Source organism: Fukomys damarensis, unplaced genomic scaffold (assembly GCF_012274545.1).
Source record: "Fukomys damarensis isolate Sample0158 unplaced genomic scaffold, DMR_v1.0_HiC HiC_scaffold_37, whole genome shotgun sequence".
Classification (NCBI taxonomy): domain Eukaryota; kingdom Metazoa; phylum Chordata; class Mammalia; order Rodentia; family Bathyergidae; genus Fukomys; species Fukomys damarensis.
Genome location: NW_022900949.1, coordinates 44364078 through 44390106, shown reverse-complemented (window position 1 = coordinate 44390106; position 26029 = coordinate 44364078). Strand labels below are relative to the sequence as shown.

The 26029-nt window shown below is 33.6% G+C and overlaps 1 protein-coding gene across 3 annotated transcripts in view; it reads left to right on the top strand.

Moving 5' to 3' along the window:
• Pik3r4 (phosphoinositide-3-kinase regulatory subunit 4) overlaps nucleotides 1-26029 on the top strand; it is a 74188-nt gene that overhangs the window by 23104 nt on the left and 25055 nt on the right. For 2 of the 3 annotated variants that reach the window (XM_010625437.3, XM_033759471.1), the window contains exons 6-12: nucleotides 828-1049; nucleotides 5692-5865; nucleotides 14607-14752; nucleotides 16592-16795; nucleotides 20299-20500; nucleotides 22417-22604; nucleotides 23406-23616. In XM_010625437.3, the coding sequence (XP_010623739.1) occupies nucleotides 828-1049; nucleotides 5692-5865; nucleotides 14607-14752; nucleotides 16592-16795; nucleotides 20299-20500; nucleotides 22417-22604; nucleotides 23406-23616 (1347 nt within the window). The remainder of the gene's footprint in view (nucleotides 1-827; nucleotides 1050-5691; nucleotides 5866-14606; nucleotides 14753-16591; nucleotides 16796-20298; nucleotides 20501-22416; nucleotides 22605-23405; nucleotides 23617-26029) is intronic. The other variant, XM_033759472.1, reaches the window with a different exon arrangement.

The window sequence follows — 26029 nt, the reverse complement described above, 5'->3', positions numbered from 1 at the left end:
AATTGGACCCTGTTTTTTTGTTACTTTCCACATTTGTTCAGCACATATAAAACCTTTTAAAATAACTAATTTATATATTAAAACTTCTGGGTAATTAAAGGCTTTCTTAATGTAAGCATATAATTTTGCATGGCAGACCAGACCCCTTTACATTTGACAGTAGTCAGATGGAGCAGTGTGACCTCTGCCTTCTTTCATTTAGTCAGCAGATAATTGTTAAATCTATGCTTTGCATCAGACAATTATGAATTTGCTTCAAGCACTTGTGATATGATGATGAATAAGATAGAATGAGCCATGCTCTTGAACTTGTATTATAGTGAGGGAAAGACAGACAACTAAATTGTAAGGGAGTAAGTGGGAAGGATTTAAGAGAAGGCTACCTGATCAAACCAAATCTTCCCAGAACTTGCAGTATATTTGATGGCTTTCTAAAATACAATAAACTAATCTTTAAAAATACTTCCTAATATATTGTTCAGTACCATCATATTATATCCTGGACCTATCTTATATTTTAAAGTCCTTGGTTAAGTTGATCTTTTGGGGATAGAGTGATCTCCTTTCTTGTGTGTCTCACCACTTTTCTTCTTGAGCTCATAGATGGAGTTATTTAATTAGTGAGATCGTAACCCTGCTTAAGGCTTCTGCATGGTGGGGTATTCTTCAGTTTGTTTCATTTTCGCATCCTTCAGCCTGTGAAATAGTGGAAAAGCTTAGCAGTTATATACTTTATATGGCAGTTTCTGTGGTCAGTTTGTTATTCCAATTAGTAAAAGATTATGTATAGGGAAAAAATTTATCCTAGCTTTTTTTTTTTTTGGTAGAACTCCAAGCCTTACATGAAATGGTCCAGCAGAAAGTTGTCACTTTGTTAAGTGATCCTGAAAATATTGTGAAACAGACTTTAATGGAAAATGGAATAACACGGCTATGTGTATTCTTCGGACGTCAGAAAGCCAATGACGTTTTGTTGTCTCACATGATCACTTTCTTAAATGACAAGAATGACTGGCATCTGCGTGGAGCCTTCTTTGACAGTATAGTTGGTATGTCTTTGTTTTTAAGTTCATATCTAAGATTATAAACTACTCTGTCAAATAATTTCATTCAATCTGAAAGGATTGGTAATGACATTACTAAATTTAATTAATAATGAAATGAGCTCTTAGTATTTCTGTGAGTCTGCTCTTTTGGGATGATGTACTTTAGCTAGTTGAGGGGCTGGTAATTAACCTATGGCACATCTGTATGAAGGCATAGCATGTGATCACTTGAAGCTGTGTTTCAAGAGAATTGTGACCAGGGAAAGTACCATGAAGTATTGTTAAAGTGATTGACATGGGTCTACTTAAAATGTGATCCCAGTTGGGTAAAGCTAAAAATAGCATATGTTTATTAAAAAGGCTAGAATATACTAAAGTATAAATAATGGTTATCTTAGGCTGAGACTAGTAATTACTTTCTTTATTTTCCATATTTATCAGATTTTTCTGCAATGGACATGCATTACTTTTAGAATTTTAGTTAAAATATAAATAGGTTAAAAATAAATCTCTTACAATTTACGGACTTTTTTCTGTAAACTGAAAATTTGTGAAAAATTAAGCAGCTTTGCTTTCTTTCATTTTGTATTTTTCATTTGCAGATTTAAAGATGTCTTATCTGCATGCTCTTATTACAGTAAGATTTAAAATTGTAAATGAAGTAGACTTTGAGTGGGTTAAATCATGTTTGATATAGGATTTAATGCTTTTCTCTTTTGAATGATAACTCATCTCTTTTTTCCTGAATGTTTGAATCTTTCCAATTTATGTTAGATCAGCTTCGAATTATTGTATGCTAAAATCATGTTACCATGCGTATTCATTAACTATTATTTCCCAAATTACTGTAACAACTTGTCTATTGCCCCTAAAAGATTTAAAGAGTATTTTACATATTAGAAATTGGGGCTGTTATCCAAACTTGGTAAGGTGGTAACAGAAAGCTGTAAAACTTTAAAGTTTGGTTTCCAGTGATCTAGCACTATGAGGTTTGCTGTTGGATTTTTTTCTAAAAAAGTAAAAAATGTAAGAAACCTGTATGGCAAGAGGATTGATGTTTCTGTAAATACTATCATATAATTTTAGAGAAAAGGATACTTTTCACTTTGAAAATCTTTGATATTGCTTCCTTTTTCAGACATCTTTGGTTTGCTTTTATTTTTGCATTAGTTTATTGATGCATTCATCTGCTTTCTAGTACTCCATCAGTTCCTGAATACAGTATAATTGGGGGGGGTACCAGGGATCGAACTCAGAACCTTGCATTTGCAAGGCAGGTGCGGTGCCACTGAGCTAAATCCCCAGCCCTGAATACAGTATAATTTGTTTCTCATATCTTTTTGCCTTGCTTTCTTCTTTCCCTTCCAAATGATCTTAAATCTTCTCCTGGGTAATTAACTAGTCTGTAGAATTTCTCTCATCTATTGGTCAGTGTTTTGAAAAATATATATATTTTATCTTTTTCTTTTAGAAGTAATTTTCATTCTTTAAATAAAAGTAATACATACAACTGTAGAACATTTGGAGTACAAAAACCAAGAAGAAAACAAAATAACTTTAATCTTTCAGTCTGTGTACATCCTCTATTAATGTTTAGCCTTTTTTTTCCAAATGTCTTCCTTTGTCTTTCCATTCCATCTGTCACCTTCTGTTAAATACTAATGGTCAAGAACAGCTACTTTGGCACCAAACTATTGGGTTCAAGTTCTTGTTTGGTCACTTACAAGTTGTAGTTCTTGGGAAAATCATTTAATCTTTTTGTGCCTTGATTTTCCTATGTGTAAAATGGGAATACAGTACTTGGCTCATTGGTCATTGTGAAGAAAAATTAAATTAACAAATGTAATATGCCAGACAAAGAGGTGTTATGTATAATAGTCTTACTCTTAAATTTTTTATACTTTTTTGTAATAACATATTTTAATCATTTTCTATTATCATTGACATTTTGAAATCATAATTTAATAGATCCAAATTATTCCATTACACAGTTTTACCTAAATTCATTTTATATTTGGATATTTAAATTATTTTTATCTTAAAATAATTATGCAGATAATGTTATACATGTTTATTTAAATAAAATACCTAGCTATTTAAGAATAGTTTTGTGCTGCTTAGTAATGGATATGCATTCTGGGAAGTGTTACTTCTCCTAAAAATTATCTCTGCATTGTTCAAGTGAAGTTGTTTTTCACAGACTAGAGTGACTATGTCACACGGCGTTACTGCTTGTGCCACCACTGTTGCATATGGTGTAGCTGTTGACCAAAACATTGTTATTCAGTGCATGACTATATTTGTCTTGAATTATTTTCTCAGGATAGAAGTATGGTATTTAAATTAGTGAGTTAAAGAATATGAATATATTTCTTAAAACCTGTCATATTTTTATAAATTTTTAAAAGGTTAGGTTCTTTTCCACTCCCATTAGTATTGAATTCCTGCACATGGTTTTACTTAGTTTTTGTTCATTGGAAAGGTAGAATGATAATTTGTTTTCATTTATATTTCTTTGCTTATCTATCAAGTTGAAAACTTTTTCCATTTTACTTATTTGTGTTTATTTTATGAATTTATTTTGTTCCTTTTTATTCTTGTTGAATTTTTTAGTCTTTTAACTGTAAAGAACATTAACTTATGTTAAAGTTACTTTCTCAGTTTAACTTGATTTTAAATTTTTACATATTTTCTTAAACTTTTTAACTTATTTATCTTCTTTAAAGTTTCTTTTTTACTTTTGTGCTTGAAGTTTTTTCCATTCCAGAATTAGATTAACTTGTTGCATGCTTTTCTTCTTTTTTAAATGCTTTATTTTATAAACTTATCTGTTGAATTGATCTTATGGAGTGCCATGGTATATGGTGAAATCTGAATTTTATTTTCTTCTCAGAAATGTAGACAGTTTCCCCAACAGTATTTATTAAACATTTCATTTCTTACCCATTCATTGGTGAAACTTTATCGTTCCTTGAATGCCTCTGTCAGGGTCAGTTTTCTGAGTATCTAGTATTCCATTTATTTCTCTATTCTTGTACTTACATGATACTCCTGCCCGTATTATATTTATATTACTATAGATTTTAATCAACTTTAGTGTCTGTAGAGTGAATTTCTAGAGATCACTCTTTATTTTCAAAGTATTTTTAGTTATTTAACATCCTTGTACATTCCAGTTTGTACACTTTATAAATATATAACCCACTGGAATTTCAGATCCTGGAATTATTTTTTAATCAAAAGGGAGATTACTTTTATAAATTATTTAGAATTTATAAATAAATTAGGAAAGTAAATAGTTGGCATTCCCAGAGGCAACCACTCAGGTTTGTTTTGAGGTTAGTGTCTTCAAGTGATCATTACCAATAGTATTATTTTTATTATCAACTTTAGATGCTATCTGTTGAATGTTTTTCTACACCAGATGAAGATTTAACTAACTTGTGGTTACAATGCTTTGATTACTCTTCCTTTGTCAGTTTTAGAAATGTTGATCACTATTTCTCAGGGTGCTTCAGACTTCAGTGTGTTGTTTTTGTAAGTAAATTATTCAACCTTTATTGTATTGCCTTACTTTTCAATTTGCAGTACAGAAATTAATGCCCCTTCCTTTCTTTCTATCTCTGATTTTCGACTTGTTGAATTCTCAACTAACAATTTTATTGTCATAGTAAATGATATTTACTTTGTTTTGTAGTCACAATATAATCTTTTGTGCTTTGTGTAAATATCTGGAATCTAAAGATTCAGAGGAAAATTTACATGATTACAAATCTATAAATTTTATTGAAGATGGAGCCAAGTAGTATATTGTAATTGTATTTACCTCAACACAGTTCTAGTTCCATGAATCCTCTGCCACTTCTGAGTGTGTGTAGCAACATGTGTATAGCAACTTGAGATTTCTGTTTCCCTATTTCAGTGACTAAGGATGTTCCACATTTTAATGTAGAAGAAAAACAAAATCTACCTTCTTTACCATATCTATATTTATCCTCTTAACAATTTTATTTGTTGCTTGGCATCCATTCTTGCTTTCTTTTTCATGACATTCTTAAAATTCATTGGGTTTTGGTTTAATTTGGGCTAATTTCTAGATCTTTGTTAGCTGTCATCTTCTTGTCCCCTTGAATCCTAGGTTAGAACTACCATTTTGTACATTCTACATTTCCCTCTTTATTCTGCTGGAGTGCATCATCAAGAAACTTTCTTAGGAAGTGTTGCATGAGCGGTAAACCTCTTAGTCTTTGCATGTCTTGAAATGATATATTTTTGGTTTCTTTTTAATTGACAGTTTAAGTGAAAGAAATTGTAGAATTTCTTTATAACTTTAAAGGTCTTGCTCTGTTGTGTTCTAGCCTCCATTGTTGAGGATCACCTGGTACAAGTCTGATTCTTTTTCCTTTTTAGGAGCCTGTGTTTTTTCTTTTCTGTAAGTTCTTAGGATCTTTGATTTTTCTTGGTATCCCAGAATATCTGGATAGTTTGCTTTGGTATAGCTCTGCATTTATTTTGCTGGGTAGAAATAGCAGTATTTTTTCCTGGGTTGTTGATCACTGTATTTGGCTTTTGATTAATTTTAATGTTTTACGTAATTACAGTGTGTACTTTCAGGTACCAAGTGATTATAATATTTCATTTTCAGGTGTTGCTGCCTATGTTGGCTGGCAAAGCTCCTCAATTCTCAAGCCCTTGTTGCAACAAGGTCTTAGTGATGCCGAAGAATTTGTTATTGTGAAAGCTCTTAATGCCCTTACCTGCATGTGCCAATTAGGGCTGTTACAAAAACCCCATGTCTATGAATTTGCCAGTGACATTGGTAAGTTTCTGTTTTGAAAATTTAAAAGGGAAAAACTATCCTGTAGGAATAATTTCATAAAAATTTTAAGTAATACAGTACAATAATTGCAACTGTATCATTTCATCTGTTATGTGTGCGTGTGCATTTGTGGATATACTTAGATGCATGTTTGTATGTAGGTAAAAGACTGACTGACTTACTCAGTCCTCTAGTCCTGGTTGAGAAATATGGCGTTGTTCTCACCCATTGTTAAATGTTTGTGGTTCTTGATTTAAAAACTCTTTTAAAAAATACGATTGGATAAAAATCTTGACTTTTAAAAAAATATAATGTGGAAATCAAAAATGGGTCAGTATTGTAAGAAAACAGGTTATTAATAGTTTTAACAGTTCTGGCCCTTCATAGTGTAAAGCAGATATAGAAAGAAGAAAATATTTTCTCTCACATGCACAGTTTGGTGCCTCATTTGTTTTTCTATTCTCTTTTTCTCTATTCTCAAGTCACTGTTTTCTTTTTCTCCTTTTAAAGTGGCCCTTCCTGCCAAAGGTTAACTTTTTCTTGCTGTTGTCTCTGATACTCTTCATTTTAATGAATATCTTGTGTATATAACCATGTCCTCATAAATTACACATAATACATTTCTTTTTTATTCAGTTTTTAAATTGACATAATTATATATATTTTTGGGGTACAGTAATACTTTAGTCAATGTAAAATGGTCAGATCAGCATAATTGGCATATCCATTACATTTCTTCTGTTGCCTAATATTTTTGAGGTTTAGTATAGCTTATAGTTAATGTAAAATTTTATTTATCTGAAAACTAGGTATCTATCAGTTTTAAAGCAAAGTCATCATAGTTTTTTACTTCAGCACTGTTTGTAGAGATTTTTCTTCGGAGAGTTTGCCCTCCTGCTTCTAGTTATCAGTGCCAAAATAAATAGGAGGTATTCATTAATCTGTAGTGTCAAAAATTATGTGGATGTGCAGAATATGCCCAGTGTGGCACAACTTCTTAAATGGAAACTCTCTTAGAACTTGCACTGAATTTGATAACAGATTTACAAAAAAAAAAAATCATGTTTACAAAATCTAGCAAACAATTGTTTGTTGACATATTAAACTTTTTAAAGTAAAAGTAGATTTTAGAAACTTAGAAATACTTAAATGATAAACCATATACATCTCTATTTTGTCTTTATGTGTAGTCCTTCTTTGTGATTCTCCCCGCACTAACTTTATTAAGGTATGATTGACAAAGATTGTATATATTTATAGCATAGAACATGATGTTTGATATATGTACATTCTTTTAATGTGGTGTATCACATTTACTGCTTTGCATTGTGTTGAAACACCTTGCTTCCCAGGGATAAATCCTATTTGATTATGGAGTATGATCCTTTAATGTTGCTCAATTTACTTTGCTAGCACTGTATTTTGTTTAGGATTTTTGCTCATGTATTCATCAGGGATATTGGCCTATAGCAATAGTAACAAACTTAGGGCACACATTTTACTGTATTTTTAAGACAAAAGATGTTAATGTAAAATTGTTTTTTCTAAACTAAAACTTTAATATTCAGGTTTAATTGCACTGTTGGCACTTTGCAGTAAGTGGGTTTGGGGTTGCAGTTTGGCACATCACTAGCCTCTAGCTTTCTTCTAGTGTCCTTTCTGGCTTTGGTGTCAAGATAATGCAAGTTTATAAAATAGATTTGGAAATGGGTTCCCTTTGCTTCAGTTTTTGAAAAATTTTGAGGATTTCATTACTTTTCCCTTGAATTTTGGTAAAATTTAACAGTGAATCCATCAGGCATTGGGCTTTTCTTTGTTGAATATATTTTTTTAATTTTTTATTTAATCCACATACATAATGGTTTATTCAGATTTTCTGTTTCTTCATAATTCAGTTGTAGTAGGTTATATGTTTCTAGGAATTTTTCTACTTTTTGCTAGGCTGTCCAATTTGTTGGTTATAATTGTTTATAGTGTTGCTGGAATGAGGGACCTGGACAAATACCTCATAGGTTCTTGGTATTCTGAACAAATAATTGGACAAAGCACCCAGAAAAGGTAGCGATGATGCACATATAATCAAAGATGGAAGAGGCGTTTGCTTTCGGAGCAGGGAACTAAACAGACTCACAGCAGCAATAAGGACAGGGAAAGGGGTCTTTTATATCTGGAATTTTTGGATTGGCTTCTTCTTGATGCAAGAAGACATTGGGATGGTCATCCTATCAAAACTCACTTGGCCTGCTGCCAGATTTAAACTGTCCTATCAAATACTTGTTTCTCACCAGATGTAAATGAAGAATTGAAAATAGCACTTTCTGCTTAGTTCCTTCTTTATAGTGCTCAGGAGCTACAGAGTTATCCTGGATTCTGTCCATGTGCCTTGGGTCTGCATTGATTTTGACAGATTTTGCTCAGTTTGACCAGTTTTGCCCTAGCCGTAATCTTCTACCTTAGTAGGAATCTCTTCCTAGCTTTGTATTTTTGTGATAATGGTTATGTCTCCTCTTAATTATATTTTTATTTGAATATTCTCTCTCTTCCCCCTTTGTCTTGCTAAAGGTTTATTGATTTTATCTTTTCAGAAAACCAACTTAGTTTTACCAGTCTTTTCTATTTTTTTCTAGTGTACGTTTCATTTATTTCTCTTATCTTTATTACTTTCTTCCAAACACATGGGGCTTGGCTTGTTCTTTTTCTTGTTTCTTGAGGTATAAAGTTATATTGTTTGTTTGAGATCTGTTTTCTTCATGTAGGCATTTATTGCTGTAGGCTTTCCTCTTAGAGCTGCTTTCATAGCATTCTGTAAGTTTTGGTCTGTTGTGCTTCTACTTTCATTTGTCTGAAGATGCTTTGGTTCACACTTTTGATTTCTTCTTTAACTCAGGTGTGATCACATATTTGCGAGTTTTCCACTTTTCCTAAGAAGTGATTAACTAGATCATATGGTAGATCTATTTTCAGTTTGTTTGTTTGTTTTTTGGTGTGTTTTTTGTTTGTTTTCTGTCCTGGAAGTGGGTATTGAAGCCAGGGCCTTTGGGCTGAGCTACATCCCTAGTCCTTTATTTTTATACAGGGACTAGCTAAGTCACTGAGTTGCCCATGGTGGACTTGAGTTTATCATGCTTCTGCCTCATCATCCCAGAGTGTTGGGATTATAGTACTGCCACCCCTGGCTATTTTTAGTTTTTGATGACCTGCCAAACTATCCTTTATAATGATTGTACTAATTTACATTCACTAGCATTATGTGAGAGTTCTTTTTCTCTGAATGCTCATTGACACTTATTATATTTGGCTTTTCTGATAATAGTCATTCTGACTAGGGTAAGATGATAGATCTCACTGTGGTTGTATTTCAATCTACTCTAGGGCCAGTGATTTTTGAGCATGTTTTTCATGTACTTCCTGGCTGTTTGTATTTCTTCTTTTGAGAAATAGCTATTCAGATTGTTCATTTCTAAATTGAATTACATAGTCTTGTGTTAAGTTTTTTAGTTTCTTATACATTTTGGATATTTTTTGTTAGATGAATTGTTGGGAGATATTTTTATCTTTTTTATTGTTTCTTTGTTCTTTTGGTGTTTCTTTTGTTCTGTTGATGTAATCCCATTGACCATTTGTCTTTTTGGTTCCTGTATTATTGGAGTTTTATCTAAAAAATAATTTTGTAGCCTTATGTTTCAGCTTATGTGTGTCCATAAAGCTAAACTCCCAAAGTACAGGGACATGTAGTTAGAATTAGTTGGATCTTTAAAAATTTTTATTCAGCCATTTTTCTCTTTTATTGCAAAATTAAATACATTTGCATTTAATTAGTGATTAGTAACGACTTAAAATTGCCATTTTGCCAATTGTTTTGTTTTGTAATTAATTATTTTATATAATTCTTCCTTTCTTGCTATTTCCTTTATAATTTAATTTTTTTGTGTGTGGTGCTAAGCTTTGACTTCTTTCTATATTTTTTATATTATTGCAAGTTTTTTTTTGTGGTTACCATAGGAGTATATTGTCATAGTGACAACTTGGTATTTTAAGTTGATAAGAATTTACCTTTGACCTCATACAAAAACTATACTTTCACCTCCTTCTGTTGCACTTTACGTTATTTATATATTTTATAAATTGAGCATCCATTAGCAAATTATGTAGCCGGTAATTATTTTAAATATTTTTCTTCTTTCACTTTCATGGAGTTAAAAGCTATTTACCCACCACTATTACAATATTAGCATATTCTGAATTTGACGGTATTCTTACCTCTGCAGTGAATTTTTTTCTTTCATATGTTTTCATGTTAGCCTTCTTTTGTTTCAACTTGAAGAATTCTCTTCAGCATCTTTTGTTGGGCAGGTCTAGTGGTGATGAGCTCTTTTTGTTTTTGTTTTTTTTTTAACTTGGACAGTCTTTGTGTCTTGCTTATTTTTGAAGAACAATCTAATTGGATGTAATAATTTTAAGTTCTTTTGTTTTATTTATTTTTTCCTTTCACTACTTTATATCACGCCACCCTCTCCTGTTCTGCTTATAAAACCACTGCTAGTCCTGTGGAGATTCCTTGCATGTTAAAAGTTGCTTATCTATTACCACCTTCAGAATTGTTTTTGCATTTTTGAGAGTGTGATTATAATTTGTTATGGTGAAAATATCTTTATAATCTGTTTGGAGTTCTTTGGGCTTTGTGGCTATGGATATTCATTTCCTCCACATTGGGGTAGTTTTCTGTTTATTTCTTTTTCTTGGTACTGGGTATCAAACTCAGGCCCTTGTGCTTGTGAAGCAGGTGGCAGAAGCTCTGAGCCAAATCCCCGGCCTTTTTTTTTTTTTTTTTGAGACAAGGTCTTCCTGTATATTTCAGGCTGGCCTTGAACTTAACATGTAGACTAGGCTGGTCTTGAACTCATGGCGATCCTCTTGCTTTAGCCTCCTGAATGCTGAGATTACAAGTGTGTGCCACCATGCCTAGCCTGTCATTTCTTTATATTCAACTTTCTGCTGTTTTCCCTCACTCTCTATTCTTTCTGAAACTCCAGCAATGAATATCGTGGTTCATATCATGATATTGCATAAATCACATAAGCTTTATTCACTGTTTTTCATTTTTTTTCTTTTCTCTGTGTAATTTCAAGTGACCTACTTTAGAGCTACTTTTTTGCCCTGTAGAGTTTGCTGTTGGAAATTCTTCATAGAGTTTTTTAGTTCAATCAATATGTTCTCTCTGTGGGTTTTTTTTTTTAATATGGTTTCTATTTCTTTGTTCATGTATAGTTTTCTTGTTTTTATATGGTTGTCTGTGTTCTCTTGTAACTGTGGATTTTAAGACTGTTACTTAGTTTTGTCAGGTGGTTTGTAAATCTCCATTTGTTTAGATTCTATTACTGGTGGTTTATTTTCTTCTTCTGGTAATGTGATATTACCCTGATTAACTGTGTTCTTTGTGGCCTTGTATTGGTGTCTGTGCACTTAAGTAGACCAGTAGTAAAAGCCCTCAGCAGTCATTTTGTCCAGAGATTTTGGGTGAGCGGTCTAGTGGCATCTGCATGTGGTGGGCTTGCTGCTAGAATTCATGGGTAGTCTGTCTTGGTGTATGGGACAGGGCTCTGGTGGGCCCAGAACCTAGATCCATAGGACCTGGTCTACCCGTGTCCACTGAGTTGGGCATCAAGCCTGGGTCCTTATATCTGGGTCTAGACTTGAATGGGACTAGATTCTCCATTCTCTAGGGTTTTGGTACCAGAGTTCACTGGTATGGGTCTGTTGACTTGGTCTATGAGGATGAACCAAGAGGCTGAGTGGGATGGGCCTCTAGCCTTTGTGGAAGCTGAAAACTTGTATGGGAACTGACTTGGTGCTGGGGTAGACATTGAACCTGCATCTGTGGGGACCTGCTTAGCTTTCGGTGATGCCTGGATCCTAGCACATGGGGACGAGCCTGGTCCTAAGTCTATTGATGCTGGGGTCTTCTGAGGCAGGACTGGTTCTTGAGTCCAAGGGAGTGGACCAATTGCTATGGGTATGGATATAGGCCTGGAGCTTGAGTCTCTAGTCCACATAGGCTGGGTTTCAGACTATACTCTCTCCCATTCTGTCTCTGTCTCCTCTTTGTCTCTCTGTCTCTCTGTCTTTCCTGCATTGTAGACAAGCAGTTTATACCCTCTAAATATCTCACATATGGGGATCATTTAAACATTAGTTTTGATGATGGCATTTGAGCCATGATTCTGCTTTTCACTTGAGTGGTCCTGATGCTGTGAACAGTGGCAAGGTTGAATAGGGCTCACTTAATGCTCTTCCTGCCTAGAAGGAATTACTTCATGCTGTTCTTCCTGGACTTAGAATAGAGTAGACATGGGTATTGTGAGCCTGTCCTTTCTACTCTCTTCAGAGCATCTTTCCTTATTTTTGTACTAGACCCAGGTGCTGTAATCTCTCACCTGGACTACTTTGACCTTGTGATGCTCTTTGCATGTATGGATGGTTGTTAAAATAGATTTTTCTGTGAGGATGTGTTTGAAGTGTTCTATTGTACCATTTTACATCATTATCTATTAGGGTTCTTAAAAGGTTTAGTGGTAGTTTTTTGATGACTATCATGATTTCTTTGGCAGTTGCTTTGTGGTTTTAAAAATGACATGATTCTTATTTCAATATTATAAATACACAACTTTTGCCTATGTGTCTCCAGAGAATTGAAATATATTGGATAGAAGAAAGATTGATTTTATAAGAAATTCTTTTGATTCAGGATTGTTTTTTAAGTATTTGACATGCTTTCTATCACTGAGCTAATCAGCAATATTATTATTATCATCATCACTTTTTTTTTTTTTTTTTACGGGGCTGTTATCATCACTTTTTTTTTTTTTTTTTAAACGGGGATTGAACTCAGGGCCTTGTGTTTGCAAGGCAGCAGGTGACACCACTGGGCTAAATCCCTAGGCCTAACCATCGATATTATAATGCTTTATATTAGTCAACTGAAAAATCTCAGTCAATACTTAAAAGAAATTTCTTACGTGTTTGTGGGCCATCCCTCAGATTGTATTTGGTAAGGGTGATCCATCTGTTTCATTCTGGGTCGCTAGTTGTAGTGGCCATGGCTGCACAGGTTATGGTCTCATGATGATAGCAGGAGCATGAGAGGGAAAGTCTATCTATACATGTTTCAAGTTTCCCTTTATGTGACCTTTGTTGACATCCCTTTACCAAAGCAAAGCAATAAAAGGGTTAAGCTGAAAGCAAGAGGTCAAGAGGCACACTTGTGTATCTTGAGCGCACTCGAAGTGTGTAAGTATGGTTGTGTAATACAGGGAAGTTAAGAGTTGGTACCATAACTCAGTATACCATGGTGCCCAACTCCCTTTTTACCATTATGATTTTAGCTACTTGCTGGAGCTTCTCAGTGTTCTTCTGGTTCTCATTTTCCAGCTTTATGTCAGAAGGAAAATACTACCTCACCCTTCCTAGATGGATCAGAAGATACAGGTTGTTCATGAGAAAATCACAGTCTTTGTATATATGAGAAGAACTAGAGATAATTCTAATGAATCTTTTCTTTTTTGTCTTTTTATATCAGTATTATTAGCATATGGTGCTGTTTTTATTTTTTAACATGAATTTTTTATGAAATAAATATCCTGTGGATGCTGATATCTTTGCATATTCAAAGCTAATATAATTCTTTTGCTCTTAGAAATTTGAATTATATTCTAAATCACGTTAGTCTAATTTTGATTAGTTAAAATCATTGATTTAGGTTTAATCCATAAAATTGATTAAAAGGCATGTAAAGATGGGCTGGTGATTTAGCTCAGTGGTTGGGTGGCCTGCCTTGCAAGCTCAAGGACCCAAGTTCAATCCCCAGTACCAAAAAAAAAAAAAAAAGGCATGTAAAGTACTTGATATTTCATCTTAGTCTTATATTTTGAACTTTTTAAAGAATAGGCTTGGTGCTTTATACCTTCATAGTTTTCATTTATAATGTCTTGTGGATGAAATTAGGAATTATGTGTTAGATTTGGTCAAGCCTCCAGCATTAAAAAGAATGTTAGAGCGATGAAATTGATCTCTTAAATGCTGTGGCTTGGAGAAGAACTTTCTCTTTGGTTCTCTTTCCCCATGTGGGAGATATTGTGTCCTTAATCTTTTATGAAGCTGTTAGTGGAGGAACCATATTTTACTGTATATTGTCCGGATTTTTTGTGTCTCTGTTGGTTTTTTCTTTCCCTTCCTTCATTACTCCCTCCCTATGGATTGAGCCCAGGGCCTTCATATGTGAGCTATATCCCAAGGTCTCACTAAGTTGCCCAAGTTGGGTTTGAACTTTAAGTCCTCCTGCCTCAGCCTCCCAGAGTACTGGGATTACAGGTGTGTGCCACCATGCCTTGCTGTCCAGTTTTTTATCCCAGGATTATGTGAGTAGATACTCATATATCTTTAGTTCTTGCCCAAAAATAGATATTTAAAATTGTCAGAAAGGAAGTGCCCATTTTTGTTGTTGTTTTGTTTTGTTTTGTTTTATGATATAGCTCATATCTGTAATAAGGGAATATTGTAACTGTGCTCATTTGGTTGAGTTTATTCCTCACGCTGTGTATTCTGTTGGTTAAATATGTGAAGGAACTTTATAATGATATTGATACCACCTCTTTATCAAATATATTATAAGGTGAGATCTTGTCCTGATAATTTGAAACTGTTTGTGAAATTGGTTTAATCTATACATTTCCCTCCCTCTTTAGCCCCATTCTTGTGTCATCCTAATCTGTGGATACGCTATGGTGCCGTTGGATTTATCACAGTGGTCGCCCACCAAATAAGTACAGCTGACGTCTACTGCAAACTGATGCCTTATCTTGACCCATACATTACTCAACCAGTAATACAGGTATAAGTTGGAATCAGTCCTCCTTTCAAACTGTGCCTCTTTAAAAAGGATGCTTAAAGAATCTTTGTTTTTTAATTCATAGATTTAAATGAGGCTGTAGCATTTTCATACTTCTTTCAGGCTCACTAATGAGCCAAGCACTTTGTAGGTGAGAAAAGTGCAAGAGAATATTGTAGCATACATAGTAGAGTGTGCAGTAGTTCATACTTTCTTTGTATAATACTGTACAGTATCTGCTGTTAAAGTGAAAAGTATGATTATAGTCCATCAACAGTTGTAATAAATTAGAAAAGTCTTTTCTCAAATGTTTGTTGTTTTTTATACTAACTAGTTCTCGTTTCCTTTTCTTTTTTCTTTTCCTCTCTTTTCCTCTCCTCTCTTTTCTCCTCTCTTCTCTTCCTCTTCGAGTGAACTCAGGACTTTGCATTTGCCAAGCAGGTGCGGTGCTGCAGAACTACATCACTAGCCTGAACGACTGTTTTCATTTATTTTTCAGTCCTGGAAATCAAACTCTGGACCTTGTGCTTGCCAGGCAGGTGCAGCACCACTGAGCTACATCACCAGCTCTCTTTTCCTTGTTTGTTAGACATTTAATGGTTTCCTTCCCCGCCCAGCAGTCTATATAGTATTGGGTCATAAATGTTAGGTCTATGGTTTGTGCAAATCAAATTTTATTTCCTCAGCTTGTCAGTGTATACTCATCATATTGCTAGACAAACAACTGTAAAATAGATATTTAAATTAAAGAAATTGTTGAAGGGTGCTTGTAGCTGTTAAGAATTCTGAAATGTCCTGTTTTTACTAAAGTGCCTTTCTAATTTGGAAATGCACATGGACCTCTGGCCTTCTCCTACATGAATATTTCAGTGTATCTTCCCTCTGATTGGAGAAGATAGCCTCAGATAAACTCGGAAGCTAGGATGTTTTGACTATGCTTTGCCTTCAGTTCTTTCTCACAGATTAATCTTATTTCTGGAGATCATCCTTCTTTCATAGAGTTTGTAGAATTTTTATTTACATTCCAACAGCAGTTTACATATACATGTAATAATAACCAGAAAAAAATGCCTTTTCATTCTTTGTTTTGTCTTTGTTTTTGCTACCGGGGATCAAACTCGGGACCTTGTGCTTGTGTTTGGGAGTCAAGCAGCAGAACCACTGAGCTAAATCCCTGGTCCCCAAATGCCTTTTCATTCTTAAAGTTTATGCTTTCTTGGAAATCAAGTGGAGTGATGCCTATTCTTTTTTATTATTTACCATATTTATGTTTATTAATCTTCTGCTTTCATTATTCTCTTCTATCTTGAAAAGCCAGAATCAGGCATTAATTAGATAGTTATCCATTTGTTTCATAAAGCTTATCTTTCTGCAGTTTGGATTGGAGAAGAGATATAACCTTTTATGCTAGTTTACACTGACCAGTTTAATACACCCAATGAAGTCCTCTTGGTTACTGTTAGTAATGCTCATCCTTTTTATTATATGTGTACTGACAAGGAAAGTATTTTTAGGGATAATAAAAGGAAGGATTTTGTGAAATCCATGGAGACAGTAATGATTTTTAGAAGATTGAATCTCTTGGGAAAATATGAGAAATGAAGGGAAGACCAATGCTTACTGAGAATCTTTGGATTAGCATCTATGTGTTAGATCTGTGAACTGCAGGTGTTTTTTATATCTAGGAAATATTCTGACATACTGGGATTTAGAAAAGGCCTTTTTTGACTTGTAGAGAATAAATGCCTATGTTAACTTTACACAGGTTCTATTTACTGAGTTTGAAAATAATTGTACTGTATATTACAGTTTTCCCTGATTCTTTTTATTTTTCTAACCTAGATTGAAAGAAAACTTGTTCTGCTGAGTGTTTTAAAAGAGCCAGTAAGTCGTTCTATATTTGATTATGCTTTGAGGTCTAAAGATATAACTAGCTTGTTCAGACATCTTCATCTGCGTCAGAAGAAACGAAACGGGTCTCTCCCTGACTGCCCTGCACCTGAGGATCCTGCCATAGCACAGCTTCTGAAGAAATTGCTCTCACAGGTTGTATCATTTTTCTGAAATCTTACATTTAAATGTAAATATCATAAAAAATTTGAAGCATCCATTTAGGTATTAAAAATATTTTTTGATGAGAATAATTATGCCATATGAAAATAGATCTGGGAGACCTTGTGCATTTGTTTTGATGTCTTAAGCAGAAATATTGGCAAGATGATAAGGCATTGGGTTGAACTAGAGTTGTGCAAGACTCATGAAGCTTTTGTGATTGCTGGCTAAATAATTGAGAGTAGAAATAACCTTAGCTTTAAATAATACTCTTGATTAAATTTTGTATTTCACCAAAATGTAATGAAAATTCAAGTAGAAGAAACATTTCAAAATATAGATACAAAATAGAATAATTGTTTCATTTCAGTCTAAATTGTAGAGTTCTCACTACATTCAAATAGCTTGGAATAGCTTGGATTTTAAAGCCCTGTTGGTTGAGTAAAACAGCAATCTCCTGTTGCATCTTAAAAATCTATGAATTTGGATTCATGAATCTTGTTAGAATTAGGAAATAATATTATTATTATAATATTTAGCATTGGTAAAGCCTCCATAGAAATATTGTCTATATTTGGTCTTCTGTTTTATGATGTGTAGGATCTAGAGAATCAAGATAGCTGCTGTATATGCTCATGAGCCACAGGGCAAATACTGAAGGACTTTAATGACTATCTTTAATTTTGCAGAGCATTTTTTGTATAAAGAGAATGCTTGTTAATCAGCTTTTGTCTATAAAGGAAAGAATATGAGAAAATGCTTTAAGTTTCAGAGGGAATTTTACAAGTTTTGAAATGTAAATCATTTCAAGTATTGTACTTGTTACTGAGTATCCAGTGTCCACCTCCCCAAATGGGGATTGAACACAGGGTTTTCTCATGCTGGGCACATGCTCTGTTGCTAATTTATATCTGCAGCCCTTTCAGTGCTGTTTGATGCCCAAACATTGGTGGTCTGGGTGATTGAACCACAAAACAGGCTATGGGAGGCTGGATAGCAACCATGTGGGGGGTTTTTTAGATCTAGATTTGCTTAGAGGTAGGATCTGCCTCTGAGTCTCCTCCAGGACAGGGGTTTTGTTTCCTACAATCTTGGAGATATAATTTGATACAACTTGAATTTCTGAAGTTTTTTCTTTGGTTTTCTTTTAACATTGACTTGTACATTAGTAGTTGATACTTTAGAAACAATTATGGAAAATTTAGATTCTGAATCACATTTTTGTTATCCTTATCAAAAAGATTTCAGCATGCACTGAAAATCATCCCAATCTAAATATTTTCTTGAGGCTTGGACATTTCATTTCTTTTGTATTTCTCTTTTTCAGCAAATCCTATAAATTAAATTAAAAATAAATGATTAAATAAATTACATTAAAATCCTCTATTCTGAAAAATTCTTTTTTAATTATAAATCATTAGTCCCTTTATGGAGCTGCCTTCTAGCCTCCAGTCCCTTCTTACTTTATTAAGGTATGGTTTTTGCCGTTGCAATGAGTAAATCAGGGGACCAGTAAGGAGCCTTACTGCTTCCTGCTGTCCTCTCAAGTGTTATTGATAGATAAATAAGGGAATAATTGAATTAGTTTTCTCTTCTCTTAATGTGGTTAATACATTTATTGATTTTCATATTTTATTTTATTTATTTATTATTTTGGTACCAGGGATCGAACTCAGGACCTTGTGTTTGTGAGGCAGGTGGTGGCACCACTGAGCTAAATCCCTGGCCCTGACTTTCATATTTTAAACTAAGCTTCTTTCCCTGTAGTTATTTGGGATAAATATAACTGTCATATTAATCCTCTGTATAAATATACTTTATTATATAGAATATATAAATATAAAATAGATATAGAAAGTATTTATGTAAAATTTTTTCATACATGTTGAGTTTAGTTTAATGGTACTTAGGTATCTTTGTATTTAGGTTCATCAACAATTTTTGTCTTTTCTTGGAATATTTGTTTCAGTTGTTTGTTGTTTTAGGGTTTTTTATTCATTCCTAACATTTTTTAATTGAGATGTAATTCATTTAAGATTTACTCTTTTAAAGTGTACAATTGAGTGACTTTTCATTATTCATAATGTGTATAACCATCATCACTATTAAATGCCCAGTTTTCATTACCCAGTAGAGAGACTTCATGCCCATTTGCAGTCTATCCCCTGTTCTCCCTTTGCTCTCAGTCCCTGACAGCCCCCTAGACATTTCATACGCACGGAATCATAAGTATATGGCCTTTTGTATCTGGCTGCTTTCTGTGCTCTATTAGTTTCAAGCTTCCTCTATGTTGTTAGATAAATCAATACTTCATTTTTTTTTAATGGTTCTACCTTTTGTGGACTAAAAGATAAACTAATAATAAGAGTAGGACTCTAGTACAGCTGTAAAATTGTCTAACTGAATTTTAGCAGACATGAAATTAAACCAAAAATCTCAAGGTAATGCTGGCAGAAATTTAGTCAAGGAATCTGCTATGATTATTATACTTTAAAGCAATCTTATTTTATGACTTTAATGTTCTACCTTCCTAGGATTGGTTTGTATCATACTGTGCAGTTAAATTGTAAATATCACTTTAAACTCTAATAGCTTTCTCAATGGAAGCCTCAAAGGACCTTCCATTTTATTAAATGAATGTCTTTTATTCATTTGCATCATAAAAATTTACTAGAGGAGTCTGGATGGACGAAGAGAATGCAAAACTGCCACATTTACCTGAATATTTAACTAGTATATTGCATTAATTTTTCAGATTAATTAGTATTTACTGTTTGTCAACTTCAGGTATTCTATGTGTCTTTGGTGGATTAATGCATTAAAATTTCACTATACTCTTACAAGATTGGGGTTAGTAATTATCTTCATTTGATAGATAAACAAATAGAGGTACAGAATAGTTGGGAAACTTGCCGAAGGTCATGCAGTAATGCAACTGGAATTTGAACCTTGACAGTCTGACCCTAGCCATGACCATCCATTGCTACTGGCTGTGTTGCATGCATTTATAGTTCAGTCAGGATGCCTGTGATTTTTTTGAGTGGTCTAAGTATTCTGTGTATTAGAATGCTTTACATAGGTCTCATTTAATATTCTCAACCCAACCAGGAGCAAGATAATTCTAATTTGCTTAATATTTACAATTTTTTTTAGATACTAAATGCTTATTTCACAGTTTTATATTAAAGGTTTACTTGATATCAGTCGTTGTGATAGGTTCCTTGGAAATTATCAAAGATGAATTATATTAGATTGCTGCTGTTTAGGAAGGAAATTAATGTAAAAGTCATGAAATAAAAGAGAAAATGCCCTAATAGAATATTCTGAAAGATCCTAGTATTGACATGTTGTTTTCTCTTCTGTGTGCTTGTTTTGTTTCATCACTCTGATTTTTACAATTTTCAGTTGGGTGGTTGAATCTTTATTTGACAGTCATTCTGAGGGCTGCTGTTACTTTTGAAAATAACCTATAAAAGATGTGGTTTTATTTGGTTTAGGGAATGACAGAGGAAGAGGAAGACAAACTTCTGGCACTAAAAGACTTCATGATAAAATCCAATAGAGCAAAAGCAAATATAGTAGATCAGAGCCATCTTCATGACAGTAGTCAGAAGGGTGTAATTGACTTGGCAGCCCTGGGCATAACTGGGAGACAAGTTGATCTTGTTAAAACCAAACAAGAACCAGATGACAAACGAGGTTAGTAATTTGATTGGGTTTTTATCTTGTCATTACATATTTTCAAAGACTGGATTTTAGCCAATAATAAAACAAAAAACATATAACAATAAAATAGAAGCCCTATTTTCCAAATAGAAAACTTGCAAATACAGTGACTGTATTACTTAACAGGAAGATGTAAGGGAGGAAAGATGGGGCAGTGAACTCTCAGTTAGGAGATTAAGTATCCTGCCCAAATTGTATAGCTTTTGTGTCTCAAACCAAACCTGACTGCAGAGCTCTAATAGTCATGTTGCCTGTGGGAAGTAAATGGTTGAAGATGGAATCTATTTTTCAATACTTTAACCACCTGTTCAACTCAGTAGTATGTAAAACTTAGTAGTAATAGTTTACACTCATAATGTGTAACAGACACATTAGAAAAAAAGCACCGTAAATGAAAGAGGGTGTAGACCAACTGGTAGAATAGAAACGCATATATAAATAAATGCAAATTAAAATAATGAGATGCCATTTTCTTCCTGTGTGATTAGTATAGACTGATACCTAATGTTGGCAAAGTTGTAGGGAAATAAGCATTTTTATACACTCTGGTATGAGATTGTAAGTTGCACACGTTCTTATTAGAAGGCATTTTGACATGAGCTGTACTTTAGTATTTGATCCTTTTTTTTTTTCAAAGAGCAAAGTTTATTTGAAAAAATAAAAGTGAAAAATGATAGAGAAACTGGTTGTGTAGAGCAAGCTTGGACCAAGTAAAAGGAAAAAAAACAAGATAAAAGTACACCCTAAAGGATACAGGGCAGTCTATTGTGAGGAAAGCCTCACTGTTTCAAGTTTCAAAAATGTGTCCTAAGAAACGACAGGCATAGAAGAAAGGTGTATGAATGTTTTTGATGGAGGAAAAAGGAAATACTCTAAATACCCATTAATAAAGAAATGGAAGTAAATGTTGGAGGTGTTTAGTTAAGAAAAGGCAAATTGTCAAACAGTATATTCTGGTTTTACAAAGTAATTTGATAGTATATCATTAAACTATAAGTTTTACAAGATTTACCAAGTTGAGTATCAGAATTATGGAGTAATTCACATAGTTTGGTAATGCTAGAACTTTGCATTACTTAATATCTTTTTATAATTCAGTGAAGATAAAAATAAAGGGTTTCTTAAGTGTCTGTAGACAGGATGTAGCTATATAGCAGTTGATTTTTTTTTAACTTTTCCATTTTTTTGTTTGGTTTTTGTTTCCCCAATAATTACTGGGAATACAAAGGTCATATTTAGCGGTGTTTTCAGTAACAAATGAAAAAGGTTTTATTATTCTTCACATAGACTGGTTAACTGAAATTACTCTACCTAGCTTCAGGAAACTAATAATTAAGACTAATTATTCACACCATTAAAAGTTCTTCTTTCCATCTGCCCTAGAGATGAAGTGTGAGAGTTAATGACTTAATGCATACTTCTTTTTTTTTTCCCCTCAGTGAGTTTATTGGTACATTTTGGGCATACAGTATAGTTACATTCATTGTTGGGATCTTGTACCTCTACATGACAGGTCTTGGTTCTCATATTTTCCCCTTGTCCCTGCCCTCCCTTCACCTCCTCCTCCCCTCCCCATTTACAAACATTTTATTTCCATTTTTTCATTTTCTCCTATTTTTTTCCTTTCCCTTATTACCTTTCCCCTACCCTTCCCACTTTCTCTACACCTTTAGCCCTTTTCTTACTATTTCACATTGTCAATTATCTCATTAGGATCTTATGTACTATATTATAGTTTATTCACACCAGAGAAACTATTCAGTATTTACACATGTGTGACTTATTTATTTCACTAAAAAAAAAAAAAAAAAAAAAGCAAAGGCACCATTGGTTTTAAAGGTTTTAATCTTACAACCTTCAGGCTAACTATTCTGAATATATTTTTATAGCTAGAAAACATATAAAACAAGACTCCAATGTAAATGAAGAATGGAAGAGCATGTTTGGGTCACTGGAACCGTCCAGCATCCCACAGGCCTTGCCTAAAGGAAGTGACCAGGAGGTGATTCAGACTGGGAAGCCTACTCGTTCTGAGTCCTCTGCTGGCATTTGTGTTCCTTTGTCAACTTCTCCGCAGGTACTGTTTCTGAGGCAGTATAGTCCTCTTTATGTCTTTGAATTCTGTTCTGCTCTTTTGGATATTTAAGGGCTGTGTACTGTACTAGAAAAATCAATTGGTGGCTTGTCCTTTTGAGAGGACTTATTTCTTTCTAAGACAGGTTAACTTTTATAGCCAGTATCTAAGGGAAATCAAGTTATTGAAAGCACCAAAAAGGTTCCAACAAAGTGATGTGAAATTATAAGTGGAAGACAGCATTATGAACTATGATTATAATCAGACTGCAGAGAACTTTTTAAATCTTTTTGTAAAATTCCTCCTTTAATATAGCACAGTAGCAAAAATACTTCTGGGAAGAATAAAGTTTGCTCTGTGTGATAAATATCATGATAATTTTGATATATTTGAAATGAGTTTATAGTTTGAGGTAACTCTTCTATAGCCAGTCGTATTTTAAATGAAAAATATTAAATGAACCAGACTGAAAAATCAAAGTTCTGTTTCTTCTTTTCAGTTAGATTACTGAGGGTTTTTGTTCAGTATCATTATTAATTTGATTTATTTGAGATAGTATCTTGATATATATATATATATATATATATATATTTCAGGCTGGCCTCAAATCCTCTTACCTCAGCCCTCCAGAGAGCTTGGGATTATAGGTGTGCTCCACCGTGCCTGGCGTTTTAAGTGAATTTAAAAATTGGTTCATTATTAAGGACAAAAACTGGTTCAAACCAGACAGAACATGGGTACATTTTTATCTTCAAATATACTTTACTTATGACATAACCACCTAAAATCTATTTATTTTTGCAGGTTTCAGAAGTAACTAATGTCCAAAATAAAAAACCAGTAATACAAGTTTTAAGTAGCACAGTTTTACCATCTGCTTACCAAATTCGGATCACCACTTGTAAAACTGAACTTCAGCAACTCATACAGCAAAAGCGGGAGCAGTGCAATGCTGAGAGGATGGCTAAGCAGATGATGGAAAATGCCGAATGGGAGAGTAAGCCACCACCACCTGGTAAAAGTCCATCCATCACTAGTTGTGTTCCAGCCTGTGTGCCCAAGCACAGCATCCAGTGGGGGAACCTATAAAGGCTGAGCATTCCTAATCTTGAAATCCAAACTTTTAAACTTAATGATTTAGGAGCACTTCTGAGTATATATTTTCTGTTAAGGATATTCACAAAAAACTCTAAAATCTGAAACACTTCTGGTCACAAGCATTTTACATAAGGATATTCAACCTGTGCTTTACTAGATAAGGGGAATCACAAGAACTATCACCTGAGAAACCCAGAGAAAGAAGCAGTTTAAAAAATCTTGTCATATTTGTGGGGTTGGTTTTTTAGGTGTGGGTGCAGCTTGCAGTGCCATATTTAGCCCAGTCACTTAGTAATGTAGCCTGTCTGTCCTCATATTCCCATTTGGAGCAGCAGGTTTTAGCAGTGCATTGTAATGCTGCTTTCATTGAAGGTCCAGCTTGTTCAACTGTTTTCATTTTCTGGAAAGTTTACCATTAAATGTATTAATATTAATGAGCAGGTAGAATGTTTAGAGAATGCTAGGTTCTTTAAAAAATATAACAAAACCCTTATAGCTCCACCATTTAGTGATTGATCAACCTTAAGATTTTGTGGAAACATTTCCTATATAGTCTAAAGAGTTTCAAAAGAAATTAGAGATAGTTCAAGGGAAAGTGTGTTTGCTTCAGCAGCGCATATACTAAAAAAGGAAAGTATAGCTCACTTCATTGTAATGTCATAGAGCTAATCGTGAATACTAGATTTGTAGTTTTTTAAAAAATTAATGAGCTTCATTTAGATTTTAGTAATAGAAATTTAATTTGAAAATACTAAGGCAATGTGCAGTATATTTGTGTATAGACTTTAAAACACTGTGTGAATTTCTTTGGCTTTTTGATGACGCAGGGAAAACACTGGTATGAGGTTAGTGATTTAAAGATTTAGAAAATATTTTTAAGTTGTGAGCAGCATCTCTAGACATATAAATTATCAAAATAAATATCCTGGAATTTTTCAGGTGTTTCTGTGATAGAAGTCAGTATTAATTTACCAGGTCTGTTTAAAAACTAGAAATATAAGACCAAAAACTATCTACTTTTGTGGTAGAATCTGTCTTTATAAATGACATTTTATACTTGTGGATTTAAGTTATACATTTTATTCAGTAATCAGAAAAGCTGCCAAATTTTGTGAGTTAAGAAATATGCAGTGACAGTTGAGTTCTTTATTTTATTCTTTCCACATTTGAATAATTGTGAGAAATTGATTTTCTCTGTGGAAATGTTCTGTTTAGCTTGGTATATTATCTAGACTTCATGACAAAATTTTTTAATCCCTTTCAAATTTAGCTCAGCCTCCTAAAAATCACATTCAGCTGTTGTACCCCATACAAGTGGCCTAGAGATTCAAGGGTAAACATTTTGTTTTTATCTTAGAGTATATCAGGTATGGTAATAGTCTTGGTTTCATTTTTGTTTCTTGGTAAAAAGAAATCATTTCTAAAATGACACCTTTAGGGGCCGGGGATTTAGTTCAGTGGTTCGGTGGCCTGCCTTGCAAGCGCAAACCCGCGAGTTCTTTCCACATTTGAATAATTGTGAGAAATTGATTTTCTCTGTGGAAATGTTCTGTTTAGCTTGGTATATTATCTAGACTTCATGACAAAATTTTTTAATCCCTTTCAAATTTAGCTCAGCCTCCTAAAAATCACATTCAGCTGTTGTACCCCATACAAGTGGCCTAGAGATTCAAGGGTAAACATTTTGTTTTTATCTTAGAGTATATCAGGTATGGTAATAGTCTTGGTTTCATTTTTGTTTCTTGGTAAAAAGAAATCATTTCTAAAATGACACCTTTAGGGGCCGGGGATTTAGTTCAGTGGTTCGGTGGCCTGCCTTGCAAGCGCAAGGACCCGAGTTCAATCCCTGGTACCAAAAAATAAAAAATAAAATGACATTGTTATCACTGAATTAGGCACAGTGCTGTCATCTAGTACAGCATGATCTTTATTACCTTCTGTTGTATTTTCAAATCAAATAATTAAATATTACATTTTATACTTACTACAGAAAGATTATCCAAGATTGAAGACAATTATGATTTAGAATGGTTGAGACATTTCAGGACCTCAGGGAATTTATAATTTATTAGATGAAAAGAATCATACATAGAAAGGATATACATATTGGAATGTACATAGATGCTTACAGATATAAAGGTACTGGAAGATGTGTAAGCTGTCCAAAGTGGTAATTTTTAATACTATTTATACTAGCATGTTTACATCATATAATAACCAATTGCAGATAAAGAGGGAATCAGCCAACATTTGGGTGCTTACATTGGGCTAGAGAGAATGTTACACTCTCATATATTTGTTTAATCTATATTTTCATCCTTTGGGCTAAG